Genomic DNA, 18,711 nt, shown 5'->3' with positions numbered 1-18,711 from the left:
AAAAGTTCCAGGGGGCCGAATACTTTCGCAAGGCACTGTAATAATGATAACAATACATTTATCCTGATGTGAAAAACATTTAACAGGCTGCATTTCATACCACAACCATTAAGGGGCCATACAGAATACACATATAGCATACACAACTCCCATCAGAGTATCATATCGTATGGTTTGATATGATGATCCAAAAGAAAAAATAAGAAAAGCAGCCACTAGAAAATAACAAATTGGCAAATTCAGTCTGTTGAACAAAATTGCAGTACATCACATTCAATTGATCCACGCAGGTAGCTGAATGATTGCAGTGTAATTCTGTACCAGCAGCCAGCAAGACAAAATGACACAGGTCGAAATTCACATTTCCCCATGTAGCCCTATGGCCCCTATTACATCCCAGCCCTGCGCAAAACAAACTACAACAGTCTATTCCTCCACCGCCAACATGTAATTTCCCTTTTAAATTAGTGACACTCACCCGACGTGAAAATAATTTTCCTCGGATCCTGAAATGAAAAAAAAAAAAGGTAAGATAATGTTTGCACCTGAATTTGCTTTGTGTTAGGACTCACATTCGAGACTCCATAAACTGCTTAACTTTAATTATTAAGACACAAAACACAGACAAGCAAAATAGTGACAAATGACATATTATCCTCCATGAATCTTCATTTCTGCAGCTCCAGGGTCCTCCATCTCCTGTCATTTCCAGGAAAAAAAAAAAAATATGTGACGAATATTGCTCACTCATTTCACTTGATAAATGAGTTTGGTGAAATAAATGGACGTTCCCTTGTTTTGCTTGCATTAGATTGTAACGTCTATACAAAGTGTATCTCCAGGGCCGGGTGTGGAATTAATACTCTAGTCATTTTTCACTATAGTCAATCAATATAGACAAAACAGTCAATCAATGCAAATTACAGGATCCTAAAATATAAAGCACTGAGAGATCAGATTACTAGTGCCAACTACAACTCTCTTTGTGCCCAAGGCCAGGGTTGTAAAAGTGCCCAATATCTTTCTTCACTGGAGTTTAAAAGTGATAAGTTTATTTGGCCCATTCTTCTTATTTCCCTGAATTTATAGGGGTTGTCCTGTGTCCACTACTCGAAGAACCAATTCTCAATCCGTATGTTTCCCCCCCCAGTAAAATAGTAACACGCATACTCACCTCCAGACGCTCTTTCACTTCTTCCGAAAGTTTGCGATTTGTCCAAAGGTGAGGAAACTGTCTGCTGATTGGCTGCAGGGATAGCGTGACATAACAATGTCACGCAATCCCCGGGAGGGCCAGTGTTGACACTTCTGAAACAGCGCCAGAACCGGAGGTGAATATAGGTTTTATTATTTTTTGGGGGAGAGAAACATAAGGATTTAGAAGGGGCTGTCCAAGTAGTGGACAACCTCTTTAATTCTAACCATCTTTTGTCACTTTACCTTTCTACAATTTTATATTAATACTTAAATAATAAAAAAATATTTGAATACTCTTTCAACCCGCTTACTCCTCATTCTCCCATATTTACATGTACACATCTGTTAGAACCATCTTACCCAGGAAAATCAGTGTTCTTACCATGCACTGATGAGAGGCAACCACCCTGAAACATGTGTCTGTAAATAGAGTTTCTTGTCTGGCTTCTTATTTTATGTCATGTGGCAACGTTTTTATAAAGAGTCGATGCTGACTTGCTACTTGCAATTAGTGTCACTAGTAGGGTTGAGCGACTTTCATTTTTTTAAGATCGAGTAGGGTTTTGGGAAACCCGATTTTGTCCAGAGTCGAGTCGAGTGCAGTCGGCCGATTATCGCTAAAAGTCGGGGATCGACCGAAACACGAAACCCAATGCAAGTCAATGGGGAAGCATAGTCGGCAGTGAGTGGAGGCCAGGAAAACACCTACAGTGCCCATTTTAATGCCAAAAACATCCATTCTTGTTTCTGAAGCTTGCCAATCTTAATTAACTGTATAATAATAGTTGGGCATAGGGAATTGGGGGAAAGTTGTGGGGGGAGTAGGGCTGGCTCAAGTTTTTCGTGGGCCCAGGAAATGCGGACTACGTCACGGCGGTGTTGCAGGGAAAGGTAAGTATTTAAAAGTTGCAAGTGCTGTGATCCTGAGCAAGCAGGGGGGGCCCACTCGTTCGCATTGCCACTGGCACAGGGCCCCTCAAAGTACGGCGGTGTGTTTGCATGGCGGGGGCGCCTCCCACCAGCAGCGACACTTTTGCGTACTCTGAGGGGCCCTGTGCCAGTGACGTCGCCAACGAGTATGCCCCCCCACCTGATGAAGGAACCTGCACTTTCATCTGCACCTTCCTCTTTGTCCCTGTGTAAGGTGGTATAACATGCGGGAAGGGGAACCTTACTTTCAGCAGGGACAGATTCTGGCTGTGTAGAGTACAAGGGGAATGTAGTGGTCTAGGTCAATGTACCAGCAGACTCATTTAGCAGTGGCTGGGCAATGGGCAGGATGAGGAGGAAACAGATATAGGGCCAAAGAATAAAGTAGGCTACATGCAGTTCAAAATTGGTAACAGGACTAAACAGGCGGCATTGCTTTGTTCAGTGGAGTAGCAAACCCAAGAGCAGCAGACACTGTTTCAAGGGCCTAACCACACTAGTAGGCCAAATGCAGTTTAATATCTGATAGTATAGGGCGAAAGCCAGAATGTGGAAGCTCAGCTTTGTTCAGTTGAGGACAACACCAGGGAGGGGCAGACACCTTTAGTAGGCCGGAAAAGCCTATTGCATTTTTTAAAATGGTAATTTGGAGCAGAAGGTTGAAGCTCAGCTTTATTTAGTTGAGGGCAACACCAGGGAGGGGCAGAAGCCGTTAGTAGGCCCTAACCACCATTTTTTTTTTTTTTAAAACCACTTAATGAGAGCCGGAAGGTTGAAGCTCAGCTTTATTTAGTTGAGGACAACACCAGGGAGGGGCAGAAGCCGTTAGTAGGCCCTAACCACCATTTTTTTTTTAAAACCACATAATGAGAGCCGGAAGGTTGAAGCTCAGCTTTATTTAGTTGAGGACAACACCAGGGAGGGGCAGAAGCCGTTAGTAGGCCCTAACCACCATTTTTTTTTTAAAACCACTTAATGAGAGCCGGAAGGTTGAAGCTCAGCTTTATTTAGTTGAGGACAACACCAGGGAGGGGCAGAAGCCGTTAGTAGGCCCTAACCACCATTTTTTTTTTTTTTAAAACCACATAATGAGAGCCGGAAGGTTGAAGCTCAGCTTTATTTAGTTGAGGACAACACCAGGGAGGGGCAGAAGCCGTTAGTAGGCCCTAACCACCATTTTTTTTTTAAAACCACTTAATGAGAGCCGGAAGGTTGAAGCTCAGCTTTATTTAGTTGAGGACAACACCAGGGAGGGGCAGAAGCCGTTAGTAGGCCCTAACCACCATTTTTTTTTTAAAACCACTTAATGAGAGCCGGAAGGTTGAAGCTCAGCTTTATTTAGTTGAGGACAACACCAGGGAGGGGCAGAAGCCGTTAGTAGGCCCTAACCACCATTTTTTTTTTTAAAACCACATAATGAGAGCCGGAAGGTTGAAGCTCAGCTTTATTTAGTTGAGGACAACACCAGGGAGGGGCAGAAGCCGTTAGTAGGCCCTAACCACCATTTTTTTTTTTTAAACCACATAATGAGAGCCGGAAGGTTGAAGCTCAGCTTTATTTAGTTGAGGACAACACCAGGGAGGGGCAGAAGCCGTTAGTAGGCCCTAACCACCATTTTTTTTTTTTAAACCACATAATGAGAGCCGGAAGGTTGAAGCTCAGCTTTATTTAGTTGAGGACAACACCAGGGAGGGGCAGAAGCCGTTAGTAGGCCCTAACCACCAATTTTTTTTTTTTTAAAACCACTTAATGAGAGCCGGAAGGTTGAAGCTCAGCTTTATTTAGTTGAGGACAACACCAGGGAGGGGCAGAAGCCGTTAGTAGGCCCTAACCACCATTTTTTTTTAAAAACCACTTAATGAGAGCCGGAAGGTTGAAGCTCAGCTTTATTTAGTTGAGGACAACACCAGGGAGGGGCAGAAGCCGTTAGTAGGCCCTAACCACCATTTTTTTTTTTAAAACCACATAATGAGAGCCGGAAGGTTGAAGCTCAGCTTTATTTAGTTGAGGACAACACCAGGGAGGGGCAGAAGCCGTTAGTAGGCCCTAACCACCATTTTTTTTTTTTTTAAAACCACTTAATGAGAGCCGGAAGGTTGAAGCTCAGCTTTATTTAGTTGAGGACAACACCAGGGAGGGGCAGAAGCCGTTAGTAGGCCCTAACCACCATTTTTTTTTTAAAACCACTTAATGAGAGCCGGAAGGTTGAAGCTCAGCTTTATTTAGTTGAGGACAACACCAGGGAGGGGCAGAAGCCGTTAGTAGGCCCTAACCACCATTTTTTTTTTTTAAACCACATAATGAGAGCCGGAAGGTTGAAGCTCAGCTTTATTTAGTTGAGGGCAACACCAGGGAGGGGCAGAAGCCGTTAGTAGGCCCTAACCACCATTTTTTTTTTTTAAACCACATAATGAGAGCCGGAAGGTTGAAGCTCAGCTTTATTTAGTTGAGGACAACACCAGGGAGGGGCAGAAGCCGTTAGTAGGCCCTAACCACCATTTTTTTTTTTAAAACCACATAATGAGAGCCGGAAGGTTGAAGCTCAGCTTTATTTAGTTGAGGACAACACCAGGGAGGGGCAGAAGCCGTTAGTAGGCCCTAACCACCATTTTTTTTTTTTAAACCACATAATGAGAGCCGGAAGGTTGAAGCTCAGCTTTATTTAGTTGAGGACAACACCAGGGAGGGGCAGAAGCCGTTAGTAGGCCCTAACCACCATTTTTTTTTTTTAAACCACATAATGAGAGCCGGAAGGTTGAAGCTCAGCTTTATTTAGTTGAGGACAACACCAGGGAGGGGCAGAAGCCGTTAGTAGGCCCTAACCACCATTTTTTTTTTTTAAACCACATAATGAGAGCCGGAAGGTTGAAGCTCAGCTTTATTTAGTTGAGGGCAACACCAGGGAGGGGCAGAAGCCGTTAGTAGGCCCTAACCAAAGTTGAAGGCCAAATGCAGTTTAATTTCTGATACTATAGGCCGAAAGCCAGAAGGTGGAAGTTCCGATTTAGACAGTGGAGGACAATTTGAATTAGGGACTGCAGACAGACTTAGTAGGCTGTCCCCTGTGGACCATGCATCCACCACATTAACCCATTGCGCCGTAATGGACACGTAATCTTCCGTGGCCATGCCTACAGGTCCATGCGTCTGTTGTCAGGTGCACCTTTGTACTCACAGATTGCCAGAGTGCATGGACAATGCGGTCTTCTACATGCTGGTGGAGGGTTGGGATGGCTTTTCTCGCAAAAGAAGTGTCGACTGGTTAGCTTGTAGCGTGGTACAGCGTAGTCCATCATGGCCTTATTAATAGTAAATAAAATATATAACTAGGCTCTATGAACTTTTAAATAGGTTCCAGGGGTACACGGGCAGCATTGGTGTGGTCAGTGGAGGAGTATTGCAAGTAGGGGCTGCAGACAGGCTATCAAAGGCCTAAAATAACAAACAATAGGCTCATGGCAGTTTTACAGCGGTTACATGGATACACGGGCAGGCAGCTTGGTGGTGAGTGGAGGAGTATTTAAAGTATGGACCGCAGACAGGCTTCGAAGGCCTAACACAATAAAATGGGCTGGCTGTAGGCACTTTAAAATTGGTTCCAGGGGTACACGGGCAGCAGTGGTCTGGTCAGTGGAGGCCTAGTGGAAGTATGGACCGCAGACAGGCTTCGAAGGCCTAACACAATAAAATGGGCTGGCTGTAGGCACTTTAAAATTGGTTCCAGGGGTACACGGGCAGCAGTGGTCTGGTCAGTGGAGGCCTAGTGGAAGTATGGACCGCAGACAGGCTTCGAAGGCCTAACACAATAAAATGGGCTGGCTGTAGGCACTTTAAAATTGGTTCCAGGGGTACACGGGCAGCAGTGGTCTGGTCAGTGGAGGCCTAGTGGAAGTATGGACCGCAGACAGGCTTCGAAGGCCTAACACAATAAAATGGGCTGGCTGTAGGCACTTTAAAATTGGTTCCAGGGGTACACGGGCAGCAGTGGTCTGGTCAGTGGAGGCCTAGTGGAAGTATGGACCGCAGACAGGCTTCGAAGGCCTAACACAATAAAATGGGCTGGCTGTAGGCACTTTAAAATTGGTTCCAGGGGTACACGGGCAGCAGTGGTCTGGTCAGTGGAGGCCTAGTGGAAGGAGGGACCGCAGACAGGCTTCGAAGGCCTAACACAATAAAATGGGCTGGCTGTAGGCACTTTAAAATTGGTTCCAGGGGTACACGGGCAGCAGTGGTCTGGTCAGTGGAGGACTAGTGGAAGTATGGACCGCAGACAGGCTTCGAAGGCCTAACACAATAAAATGGGCTGGCTGTAGGCACTTTAAAATTGGTTCCAGGGGTACACGGGCAGCAGTGGTCTGGTCAGTGGAGGCCTAGTGGAAGGAGGGACCGCAGACAGGCTTCGAAGGCCTAACACAATAAAATGGGCTGGCTGTAGGCACTTTAAAATTGGTTCCAGGGGTACACGGGCAGCAGTGGTCTGGTCAGTGGAGGACTAGTGGAAGTATGGACCGCAGACAGGCTTCGAAGGCCTAACACAATAAAATGGGCTGGCTGTAGGCACTTTAAAATTGGTTCCAGGGGTACACGGGCAGCAGTGGTCTGGTCAGTGGAGGACTAGTGGAAGGAGGGAGCGCAGAAAGGCTTCAAAGGCCTAACATAACAAACAATAGGCTCATGGCAGTTTTACAGCGGTTACATGGATACACGGGCAGGCAGCTTGGTGGTCAGTGGAGGAGTAGGGACCGCAGACAGGCTATCAAAGGCCTAAAATAACAAACAATAGGCTCATGGCAGTTTTACAGCGGTTACATGGATACACGGGCAGGCAGCTTGGTGCTGAGTGGAGGAGTAGTGCAAGGAGTGTCTGTCCCAGTACTCCCAAAATATAAATAGATGTTAATGTCTCGCAAAACAACCAAAACAAAAAAAAAGATGGCATACTTAGGTACAGGGGTGGGCTCATCTGCTGTGTTTCTGACATAGTAATTTGGCAGTAACTATTTAATGGTGCCAATATAGGACACAGACACAGACTACTTTAAGTTGCATCATAGATGTCTACAAATTTGTATTGTCAGTGCCAGACATTGAATGATGTCAGCGAATAGACTAAAGATTGGTGGAGCTGTGCGACATAATTTTGCACGTAGTAGAGCCCAGTTTGAGCTGGGGTAGGGGGGAACTCTCTTGAGGCCGGCGGGACCGCCCCAGGGCCACTCATGTTACAACGGTGTGTCTGACGTTGGGTGCGCACCACCACCGCCAGAGACACTACATTGTACTATGAGGGACCCAGTAGCAATGCCGTCAACCAAAAGCGAGCACACCCACCTCTTCAGACAAACAGCAGTCTCACGGGTGCTTGCGCCAAGTCGCGATACCACGGCCCCGTGTGGGGAGTTTGGCCATTTAGGGAGGTGTAAACATGTCGTATGCTGTACAATCTGCAGCAGCAAATTAGACATTAGAAAAGTAATTCACAGGCAAGAGCTTTTCATAGGAAAGCTAGGTGTCGGCCGGGCAAGGTGGGGCAAAAGATTTTGAAATCCAGTTGTGGTTCATTTTAATGAATGTTAGATCGTCAACATTTTGGGTAGCCAGACGAGTCCTTTTTTCGGTTAATATTGACCCTGCAGCACTGAATACTCTTTCTGATAGGACACTTGCTGCCGGGCAAGCAAGCTCCTGCAATGCATATTCTGCCAATTCTGGCCAGGTGTCTAATTTGGAGGCCCAGTAATCAAATGGGAATGACGGTTGAGGGAGAACATCGATAAGGGATGAAAAATAGTTAGTAACCATACTGGACAAATGTTGTCTCCTGTCACTTTCAATTGATGCAGCAGTACCTGTCCTGTCTGCGGTCATAGCAAAATCACTCCACAACCTGGTCAGAAAACCCCTCTGTCCAACGCCACTTCTGATGTGTGCACCCCTAACACTCCTAGTCTGCTGCCCCCTGGAGCTCGTGTGAGAACGATCACGTGCGCTGTGTGCTGGGAATGCCTGAAGCAAACGGTCAACAAGAGTTGATTGTTTGGTTGCTAATATTAGTTCCAAGTTCTCATGTGGCATAATATTTTGCAATTTGCCTTTATAGCGTGGATCAAGGAGGCAGGCCAACCAGTAATCGTCATCGTTCATCATTTTCGTAATGCGTGTGTCCCTTTGTAGGATACGTAAGGCATAATCCGCCATGTGGGCCAAAGTTCCACTTGTCAAATCTCCGGTTGTGATTGGTTGAGGGGCAGTTGCAGGCAAATCTACGTCACTTGTGTCCCTCAAAAAACCAGAACCCGGCCGTGACACGCAACCAATTTCCTGTGCCCCCGTGAAAGTTTCCGCATTAAAAATATACTCATCCCCATCATCCTCCTCGTCCTCCACCTCCTCTTCGCCCGCTACCTCGTCCTGTACACTGCCCTGACCAGACAATGGCTGACTGTCATCAAGGCTTCCCTCTTCCTCTGGTGCAGACGCCTGCTCCTTTATGTGCGTCAAACTTTGCATCAGCAGACGCATTAGGGGGATGCTCATGCTTATTACGGCGTTGTCTGCACTAACCAGCCGTGTGCATTCCTCAAAACACTGAAGGACTTGACACATGTCTTGTATCTTCGACCACTGCACACCTGACAACTCCATGTCTGCCATCCTACTGCCTGCCCGTGTATCCTCCCACAAATAAATAACAGCACGCCTCTGTTCGCACAGTCTCTGAAGCATGTGCAGTGTTGAGTTCCACCTTGTTGCAACGTCTATGATTAGGCGATGCTGGGGAAGGTTCAAAGACCGCTGATAGGTCTGCATACGGCTGGCGTGTACAGGCGAACGTCGGATATGTGAGCAAAGTGCACGCACTTTGAGGAGCAGGTCGGAGAACCCAGGATAAGTTTTCAATAAGCACTGCACCACCAGGTTTAAGGTGTGAGCCAGGCAAGGAATGTGTTTCAGTTGGGAAAGGGAGATGGCAGCCATGAAATTCCTTCCGTTATCACTCACTACCTTGCCTGCCTCAAGATCTACTGTGCCCAGCCACGACTGCGTTTCTTGTTGCAAGAACTCGGACAGAACTTCCGCGGTGTGTCTGTTGTCGCCCAAACACTTCATAGCCAATACAGCCTGCTGACGCTTGGCAGTAGCTGGCCCATAATGGGACAACTGGTGTGCAACAGTGTCATCTGCCGATGGAGTGGTTGGCCGACTGCGTTCTGTGGAAGAGCTGTAGCTTCTGCAGGAGGACGAGGAGGAGGAGGAGGGGGTGCGAACGCCTACAGCCAACTGTTTCCTAGACCGTGGGCTAGGCACAACTGTCCCTAAATTGATGTCGCCTGTGGACCCTGCATCCACCACATTCACCCAGTGTGCCGTGATGGACACATAACGTCCCTGGCCATGCCTACTGGTCCATGCATCTGTAGTCAGGTGCACCTTTGTACTCACAGATTGCCTGAGTGCATGGACGATGCGCTGTTTAACATGCTGGTGCAGGGCTGGGATGGCTTTTCTGGAAAAAAAGTGTCGACTGGGTAGCTCGTATCGTGGTTCAGCGTACTCCATCAGGGCTTTGAAAGCTTCGCTTTCAACTAACCGGTAGGGCATCATCTCTAACGAGATTAGTCTAGCTATGTGGGCGTTAAAACCCTGTGTACGCGGATGCGAGGATAAGTACTTCCTTTTTCTAACCAGAGTCTCATGTAGGGTGAGCTGGACTGGAGAGCTGTAGATCGTGGAACTTTCGGGTGTGCCGGTGGACATGGCAGACTGAGAGACGGTTGGAGACGGTATTGTTTCCGCCGGTGCCCTACATGCAATATTTCCTCCTACAAAACTGGTGATTCCCTGACCCTGACTGCTTTTGGCTGGCAAAGAAACCTGCACAGATACTGCCGGTGGTGCGGAAAATGGTGGCCTTACAGTGACGGAAGGGATGTTGCGTTGCTGACTAGCTTCATTGGCCGAGGGTGCTACAACCTTGAGGGACGTTTGGTAGTTAGTCCAGGCTTGAGAATGCATGGTGGTTAAGTGTCTATGCATGCAACTAGTATTTAGACTTTTCAGATTCTGACCTCTGCTTAAGCTAGTTGAACATTTTTGACAGATGACTTTGCGCTGATCAGTTGGATGTTGTTTAAAAAAATGCCAGACTGCACTCTTCCTAGACTCTGATCCCTTTTCAGGGATTGCAGACTGAGCTTTAACCGGATGGCAACGCTGTGCTCCAACAGGTTTTGGCTTTGACACGCGTTTTGGTCCAGATACGGGCCCGGCAGATGGAACCTGTTGCGATGTTGATGCCTGCTGCGGCCCCTCCTCCACCTCCGCTTCTGAACTACTGCCGCCTGCACCCTGTTCCCCCAATGGCTGCCAATCGGGGTCAATAACTGGGTCATCTATTACCTCCTCTTCGAGCTCGTGTGCAACTTCGTCTGTGTCACTGTGTCGGTCGGTGGTATAGCGTTCGTGGCGGGGCAACATAGTCTCATCAGGGTCTGATTGTGGATCTGTACCCTGAGAGGGCAATGTGGTGGTCTGAGTCAAAGGAGCAGCATAGTACTCTGGCTGTGGCTGTGCATCAGTGCACTCCATGTCAGAATATACTTGTAATGGGCATGGCCTGTTAAATGTTTCACTTTCTAAGCCAGGGACGGTATGTGTAAAGAGCTCCATGGAGTGACCCGTTGTGTCGCCTGCTGCATCCTTCTCTCTTGTTGTAGTTTTTGCTGAGGAGGACAAGGAAGCGACTTGTCCCTGACCGTGAACATCCACAAGCGACGCGCTGCTTTTACATTTACCAGTTTCGGAAGAGGAGGCAAAAGAGCTAGAGGCTGAGTCTGCAATGTAAGCCAAAACTTGCTGTTGCTGCTCCGCCTTTAAAAGCGGTTTTCCTACTCCCAGAAAAGAGAGCGTTCGAGGCCTTGTGTAGCCTGACGACGAAACTGGCTCCACAGCTCCAGACTTAGGTGGAATATTTTTATCCCCACGACCACCTGATGCTCCACTACCACTACCATCATTACCAGCTGACAATGAACGCCCACGACGACCTCTTGCACCAGACTTCCTCATTGTTTTAAAATCTTAACCAAAGTAACTTTATTTGTTGCTATCAAACAACTTACACGGTGAGCTATAACTTCAGTATGATTTCAATATCCCTTAACAGGTTGGTGAGACCACAAGGAAAATCAGGCACAATGTTACACACTCTGTTTTCTGTGGCACAAAATCACAGAGATGACACACACGCAGGACTGTCACTCAAGCACTAATGTCAATATTAATCTCCCACCTAATTTATTTATTTTTTTTTCTCAGGGAGACTTTAGAAACCAAATAATATTAAAAAAAAAAAAAAAAAAGGCTTTCTATGGCCCACAATTAGAGAGAGAGAGGTGGCACAACCAGGAGTCAAGACTGGCGCACAAGCTGAAAGGGCAATATTACTCTCCCACTGTTTTTTATGTTTTTTTTGTTTTTTTCAGGGAGACTTTAGAAACCAAATAATATTAAAAAAACCAAAAAAAAAAAAGGCTTTCTATGGCCCACTGAATGAGAGGGAGAGAGGTGGCACACCCAGGAGTCAAGACTGGCACACAAGCTGAAAGGGCAATATTACTCTCCCACTGTTTTTTTATGTATTTTTTGTTTTTTCAGGGAGACTTTAGAAACCCAATAATATTTAAAAAAAAAAATAAATAGGCTTTCTATGGCCCACTGAATGAGAGGGAGAGAGGTGGCACACCCAGGAGTCAAGACTGGCACACAAGCTGAAAGGGCAATATTACTCTCCCACTGTTTTTTTAGGTTTTTTTTTTTTTTTCAGGGAGAATTAGAAACCAAATAATATTAAAAAAAAAAAAATAGGCTTTCTATGGCCCACTGAATGAAAGGGAGAGAGGTGGCACACCCAGGAGTCAAGACTGGCACACAAGCTGAAAGGGCAATATTACTCTCCCACTGTTTTTTTATGTATTTTTTGTTTTTTCAGGGAGACTTTAGAAACCGAATAATATTTAAAAAAAAAAATAAATAGGCTTTCTATGGCCCACTGAATGAGAGGGAGAGAGGTGGCACACCCAGGAGTCAAGACTGGCACACAAGCTGAAAGGGCAATATTACTCTCCCACTGTTTTTTTAGGTTTTTTTTTTTTTTCAGGGAGACTTTAGAAACCAAATAATATTAAAAAAAAAAAAAAAAAAAAAAAAATAGGCTTGCTATAGCCCACTGAATGAGAGATAGCACACACAGCAGTGGCACACAAGCCCTGACTGAGGCCAATATTTTTCTCCCACTGATTGATGTAGTGTTTTTGTGTTGAGGTAGAATTTAGAACACAAATCACGGAAAAAATAAATAGGCTTTCTATGGCCCACTGAATGAAAGGGAGAGAGGTGGCACACCCAGGAGTCAAGACTGGCACACAAGCTGAAAGGGCAATATTACTCTCCCACTGTTTTTTTATGTATTTTTTGTTTTTTCAGGGAGACTTTAGAAACCCAATAATATTTTAAAAAAAAAAAAAGGCTTTCTATGGCCCACAATTAGAGAGAGAGAGGTGGCACAACCAGGAGTCAAGACTGGCGCACAAGCTGAAAGGGCAATATTACTCTCCCACTGTTTTTTATGTTTTTTTTTGTTTTTTTCAGGGAGACTTTAGAAACCAAATAATATTAAAAAAACCAAAAAAAAAAAAGGCTTTCTATGGCCCACTGAATGAGAGGGAGAGAGGTGGCACACCCAGGAGTCAAGACTGGCACACAAGCTGAAAGGGCAATATTACTCTCCCACTGTTTTTTTATGTATTTTTTGTTTTTTTCAGGGAGACTTTAGAAACCCAATAATATTTAAAAAAAAAAAAAAATAGGCTTTCTATGGCCCACTGAATGAGAGGGAGAGAGGTGGCACACCCAGGAGTCAAGACTGGCACACAAGCTGAAAGGGCAATATTACTCTCCCACTGTTTTTTTAGGTTTTTTTTTTTTTTCAGGGAGACTTTTGAAACCAAATAATATTAAAAAAAAAAAAAAAAAAAAAATATAGGCTTGCTATAGCCCACTGAATGAGAGATAGCGCACACACAGCAGTGGCACACAAGCCCTGACTGAGGCCAATATTTTTCTCCCACTGATTGATGTAGTGTTTCTGTGTTGAGGTAGATTTTAGAACACAAATCACGGAAAAAATAAATAGGCTTTCTATGGCCCACTCAGTGAGAGATGGCACACACAGGGATGGCACTGTAGCAGAAATGCCAATCTTAATCTCCCCCAAAAAAAAATCAAAAAAAAAAAAAAAACTGTCCTACAATTACTATCTCCCTGCAGTAATGTAAGCCAGGTATGGCAGGCAGCAATAGGAGTGGACTGATGCACAAATTAAATAAAAAGTGTGGACAAACAAAAAAGATAGCTGTGCAGAAAGGAAGGAACAAGAGGATATGTGCTTTGAAAAAAGCAGTTGGTTTCCACAGTGGCGTACACACAGCAATACAGCTATCACGGAGCCTTCTAGGGCAGCCCAATGAGCTACAGCGCTGAGGGGAAAAAAAAAAAAAAATAGCTTCCACTGTTCCTGCACACCGAAGGTGGTGTTGGACAGTGGAAATCGCTGCAGCACAAGCGGTTTGGTGGTTAGTGGACCCTGCCTAACGCTCTCCCTGCTTCTGATGAAGCGGCAGCAACCTGTCCCTAAGCTCAGATCAGCAGCAGTAAGATGGCGGTCGGCGGGAACGCCCCTTTATAGCCCCTGTGACGCCGCAGACAGCAAGCCAATCACTGCAATGCCCTTCTCTAAGATGGTGGGGACCAGGATCTATGTCATCACGCTGCCCACACTCTGCGTTCACCTTCATTGGCTGAGAAATGGCGCTTTTCGCGTCATTGAAACGCGACTTTGGCGCGAAAGTCGCGTACCGCATGGCCGACAAGCACAGGGGTCGGATCGGGTTTCATGAGACGCCGACTTAGCCAAAAGTCGGCGACTTTTGAAAATGATCGACCCGTTTCGCTCAACCCTAGTCACTAGAGTTCCAGTCCCCTTTCTTTCTTCAATTTTCACAATTCACATAACAAATTCATATTGTGATATGTTAACAAAATACTTTTAGGCTCCTGTACACATAACAATCACCCATCGACACCTATGGCGTAAACATCAACCAACAGAGTGTCTCCAAGCTGGTCATCTCATGCATGGAACTCATCTCAATACATACTGAGCCAAGAGGAAAGGTAAGGAAGGACACATGTGTAAGTAATTTTGTGTATAACATAAGCGGAATAAACATCACAACCACTTACCTCATTTTTATATCGGGCAACATTAAGTGCTTCATATTCAGTGTTGTAGTTTATTGAAAAGTTATCGGCATTGATGATGTGAGCTCCCACGTGCATAGCTACAGAGAAGGAGAAGAAGCAATTAGTACTTTGTCTGGAATAATACACTACAGATAAGGTCCGTGTGCTATATCTGTGCACTGCTGTTGGTATGTGTGGTTTTTATGGGACTGTAGGTGAAGATACTACAACGTAATATTGTGTGGGTCCCCCTTTAAGGCATCAAAACAGCTTTGACAAGGTATAAGACTCCATAAGATTTCCGAAGATGCTCTGCATTATCAGCAGGTCATTTTAGTCCTTCAAGTTACGCATCGAGGTCTCCACCCAACGACTTTCCCAGCACATCCCACACATTAAGAAGATCTGACTAATTTGGGTGGAGGTCATCACACGGAACTCTTTGGCTTGCTCCTTAGCAGTTTTTCTAGTGCGTCAGGGGCATAAACCTGATGAAAAAGGCACTGCTATTAGGGAATACTGCTGCCATGAAGGGGATAACCTGGTCTCTTGATCTGTACAATATTTTGGTAAGTGGTACGGGTACTATCCACTGGAATTCAAAGTTTTACCAGCCGAATACTGCCCCATCACACTGCTTCTTCTGGCTTGTCTCAATGCCATGGTGCCACCTCTTTTCCAGGTAAGTGACGCACACACACCAGGATGTCCACATGATGTAAAACATGATTTATCAGGCCGCCTTCTTCCATTGCTCCATGTTTCAGTTCTGATGCTCAAATGTCCATTAAATGTTGGAAAACGTCAACATGGATATTCTAACTGATCTGTGGGTAGCAGGCTGTGATGATATGCGTGTTTTGACAACTAATTATCATAACCAGCAAAACATTTTCAGCAATTTGTATCTGTATACAATAACTCTTCTGCTGGATCAGACCAGACGGGCTAGCCTTTATTCCCCACGTGCATGATCAAGTCTTGGTGTCCATCAACCTATTGCTGGTTCACCAATTTTCTTAGATGACTTTTTTGTATATACTGATCACAGCAGAAGACCTGCTTTTTACGGCGCACACCACATAAAACCTGCCATATACTAGGAGCATCCTACATGACCTGCAACGTACGGGAACACCCAGAAAAACCCACAGTAGGAAACACCTCACAAGAATCTGTAAATACAGAAAACACCCTACAAGGCCTGATGTAAACTCTGAATGTCACACAAGACCTGCCTTATACTGGAAACACCCTACAAGCCCTGTTGTGTATTGGAAACACCCTACAAGCCCTGCTGTGTATTGGGAACACCCTACAAGCCCTGTTGTGTATTGGAAACACCCTACAAGCCCTGCTGTGTATTGGGAACACCCTACAAGCTCTGCTGTGCATTGGGAGCACCCTACAAGCCCTGCTGTGTATTGGGAACACCCTACAAGCTCTGCTGTGCATTGGGAGCACCCTACAAGCCCTGCTGTGTATTGGGAACACCCTACAAGCCCTGCTGTGTATTGGGAGCACCCTACAAGCCCTGCTGTGTATTGGGAGCACCCTACAAGCCGTGCTGTGTATTGGGAGCACCCTACAAGCCCCGCTGTGTATTGGGAGCACCCTACAAGCCCTGCTGTGTATTGGGAACACCCTACAAGCCCTGCTGTGTATTGGGAGCACCCTACAAGCCCTGCTGTGTATTGGAAACACCCTACAAGCCCTGCTGTGTATTGGGAGCACCCTACAAGCCCTGCTGTGTATTGGGAGCACCCTACAAGCCCTGCTGTGTATTGGGAACACCCTACAAACCCAGCTGTGTATTAGGAGCACCCTACAAGCCCTGCTGTGTATTGGGAGCACCCTACAAGCCCTGCTGTCTATTGGGAACACCCTACAAGCCCTGCTGTGTATTGGGAGCACCCTACAAGCCCTGCTGTGTATTGGGAACACACTACAAGCCCTGCTATGTATTGGGAACACCCTACAAGCCCAGCTGTGTATTGGGAGCGCCCTACAAGCCCTGCTGTGTATTGGGAGCACCCTTCAAGCCCTGCTGTGTATTGGGAGCACCCTACAAGCCCTGCTGTGTATTAGGAACATCCTACAAGCCCTTCTTTGTGTTGGGAACATTCTACAAGCTCTGCTATTTATTGAGAACACCTTACAAGCCCTGCTGTGTATTGGAAGCACCCTACAAGCCCTGCTGTGTATTGGGAGCACCCTACAAGCCCTGCTGTGTATTGGGAACATCCTACAAGCCCTGCTGTGTATTAGGAGCACCCTACAAGCCCTGCTGTGTATTGGGAGCACCCTACAAGCCCTGCTGTGTATTGGGAGCACCCTACAAGCCCTGCTGTGTATTAGGAGCACCCTACAAGCCCTGCTGTGTATTGGGAGCACCCTACAAGCCCTGCTGTGTATTGGGAGCACCCTACAAGCCCTGCTGTGAATTGGGAGCACCCTACAAGCCCTGCTGTGTATTGGGAACACCCTACAAGCCCTGCTGGGTATTGGGAACACCCTACAAGCCCTGCTGTGTATTGGGAACATCCTACAAGCCCTGCTGTGTATTAGGAGCACCCTACAAGCCCTGCTGTGTATTGGGAGCACCCTACAAGCCCTGCTGTGTATTGGGAGCACCCTACAAGCCCTGCTGTGTATTGGGAGCACCCTACAAGCCCTGCTGTGTATTGGGAGCACCCTACAAGCCCTGCTGTGTATTGGGAGCACCCTACAAGCCCTGCTGTGTATTGGGAGCACCCTACAAGTCCTGCTGTGTATTGGGAGCACCCTACAAGCCCTGCTGTGTATTGGGAACACCCTACAAGCTCTGCTGTGTATTGGGAACACCCTACAAGCCCTGCTGTGTATTGGGAGCACCCTACAAGCCCTGCTGGGTATTGGGAACACCCTAAAAGCCATGCTGTGTATTGGGAACACCCTACAAGCCCTGCTGTGTATTGGGAACACCTTACAAGCCCTGCTGTGTATTGGGAGCACCCTATAAGCCCTGCTGTATATTGGCAACACCCTACAAGCCCTGCTGTGTATTGGGAGCACCCTACAAGCCCTGCTGTGTATTTGGAGCACCCTACAAACCGTGCTGTGTATTGGGAACACCCTACAAGCCCTGCTGTGTATTGGGAGCACCCTACAAGCCCTGCTGTGTATTGGGAACACACTACAAGCCCTGCTATGTATTGGGAACACCCTACAAGCCCAGCTGTGTATTGGGAGCGCCCTACAAGCCCTGCTGTGTATTGGGAGCACCCTTCAAGCCCTGCTGTGTATTGGGAGCACCCTACAAGCCCTGCTGTGTATTAGGAACATCCTACAAGCCCTTCTTTGTGTTGGGAACATTCTACAAGCTCTGCTATTTATTGAGAACACCTTACAAGCCCTGCTGTGTATTGGAAGCACCCTACAAGCCCTGCTGTGTATTGGGAGCACCCTACAAGCCCTGCTGTGTATTGGGAACATCCTACAAGCCCTGCTGTGTATTAGGAGCACCCTACAAGCCCTGCTGTGAATTGGGAGCACCCTACAAGCCCTGCTGTGTATTAGGAGCACCCTACAAGCCCTGCTGTGTATTGGGAGCACCCTACAAGCCCTACTGTGTATTGGGAGCACCCTACAAGCCGTGCTGTGTATTGGGAACACTCTACAAAACCTGCTGTATACCAGGAATACATCACGAGACCTGCCTTAAACTAGGGAACATCGTACAAAATGTGCTGGTTATAGGGAACACTCTACAATACCTATTATATATCGGGAACACACGCAGAGAGCTGTCATATTCAAGGAACACCTCACAAGACCTGTATATCAGAAACAACCCTCAAGATCTACCATATAACAGGAACATCTCAGAAGACCTGCCATATACCAGAAACACTCCACAAGACCTGTTATTTGGAGATACTCTGATCCAGTCATCTAGACATTACAGATTGACCATTGTCAGAGTCTGTTGGATCCTTACGTTTGCCTATGTTTACTGATTGAAAACATCAACTTGAAGAATTGACCATCATTTCCTGCCTCAAATCTTTCACCCCTGACAGTTGCCGTTGTCACTAGACAATCATTATTTAATTCACCTGTCAACTTTTTTAATGCTACAACCGATTGGTGTAGAAGTTTTAGAATAGAAAAGGGAAGGGAATGGATAGGAAAGTATGGGCTATGAATTTCAATATAATTTGGGTGACTTTGTGACAAAATGATAGCTTCCTTGCTGCTTTAACCAAGCAAGGACATAACCAGACTCCCAATAAAACAAGA

The 18,711-nt window shown here is 46.4% G+C and overlaps 1 protein-coding gene across 2 annotated transcripts in view; it reads right to left on the bottom strand.

Annotated features, from left to right (window-relative positions):
• NOX4 (NADPH oxidase 4) overlaps positions 1 to 18,711 on the bottom strand; it is a 287,217-nt gene that overhangs the window by 203,737 nt on the left and 64,769 nt on the right. For both annotated transcript variants that reach the window (XM_077298554.1, XM_077298555.1), the window contains exons 5-6: positions 14,431 to 14,528; positions 479 to 506 (exon numbers count right to left, since the gene is read on the bottom strand). In XM_077298554.1, the coding sequence (XP_077154669.1) occupies positions 479 to 506; positions 14,431 to 14,528 (126 nt within the window). The remainder of the gene's footprint in view (positions 1 to 478; positions 507 to 14,430; positions 14,529 to 18,711) is intronic.

Source organism: Ranitomeya variabilis, chromosome 3 (genome assembly GCF_051348905.1).
Source record: "Ranitomeya variabilis isolate aRanVar5 chromosome 3, aRanVar5.hap1, whole genome shotgun sequence".
Classification (NCBI taxonomy): Eukaryota; Metazoa; Chordata; class Amphibia; order Anura; family Dendrobatidae; genus Ranitomeya; species Ranitomeya variabilis.
The sequence above is the reverse complement of the archived record's forward strand: the minus strand, read 5'-3'. Positions and strand labels throughout refer to the sequence as shown.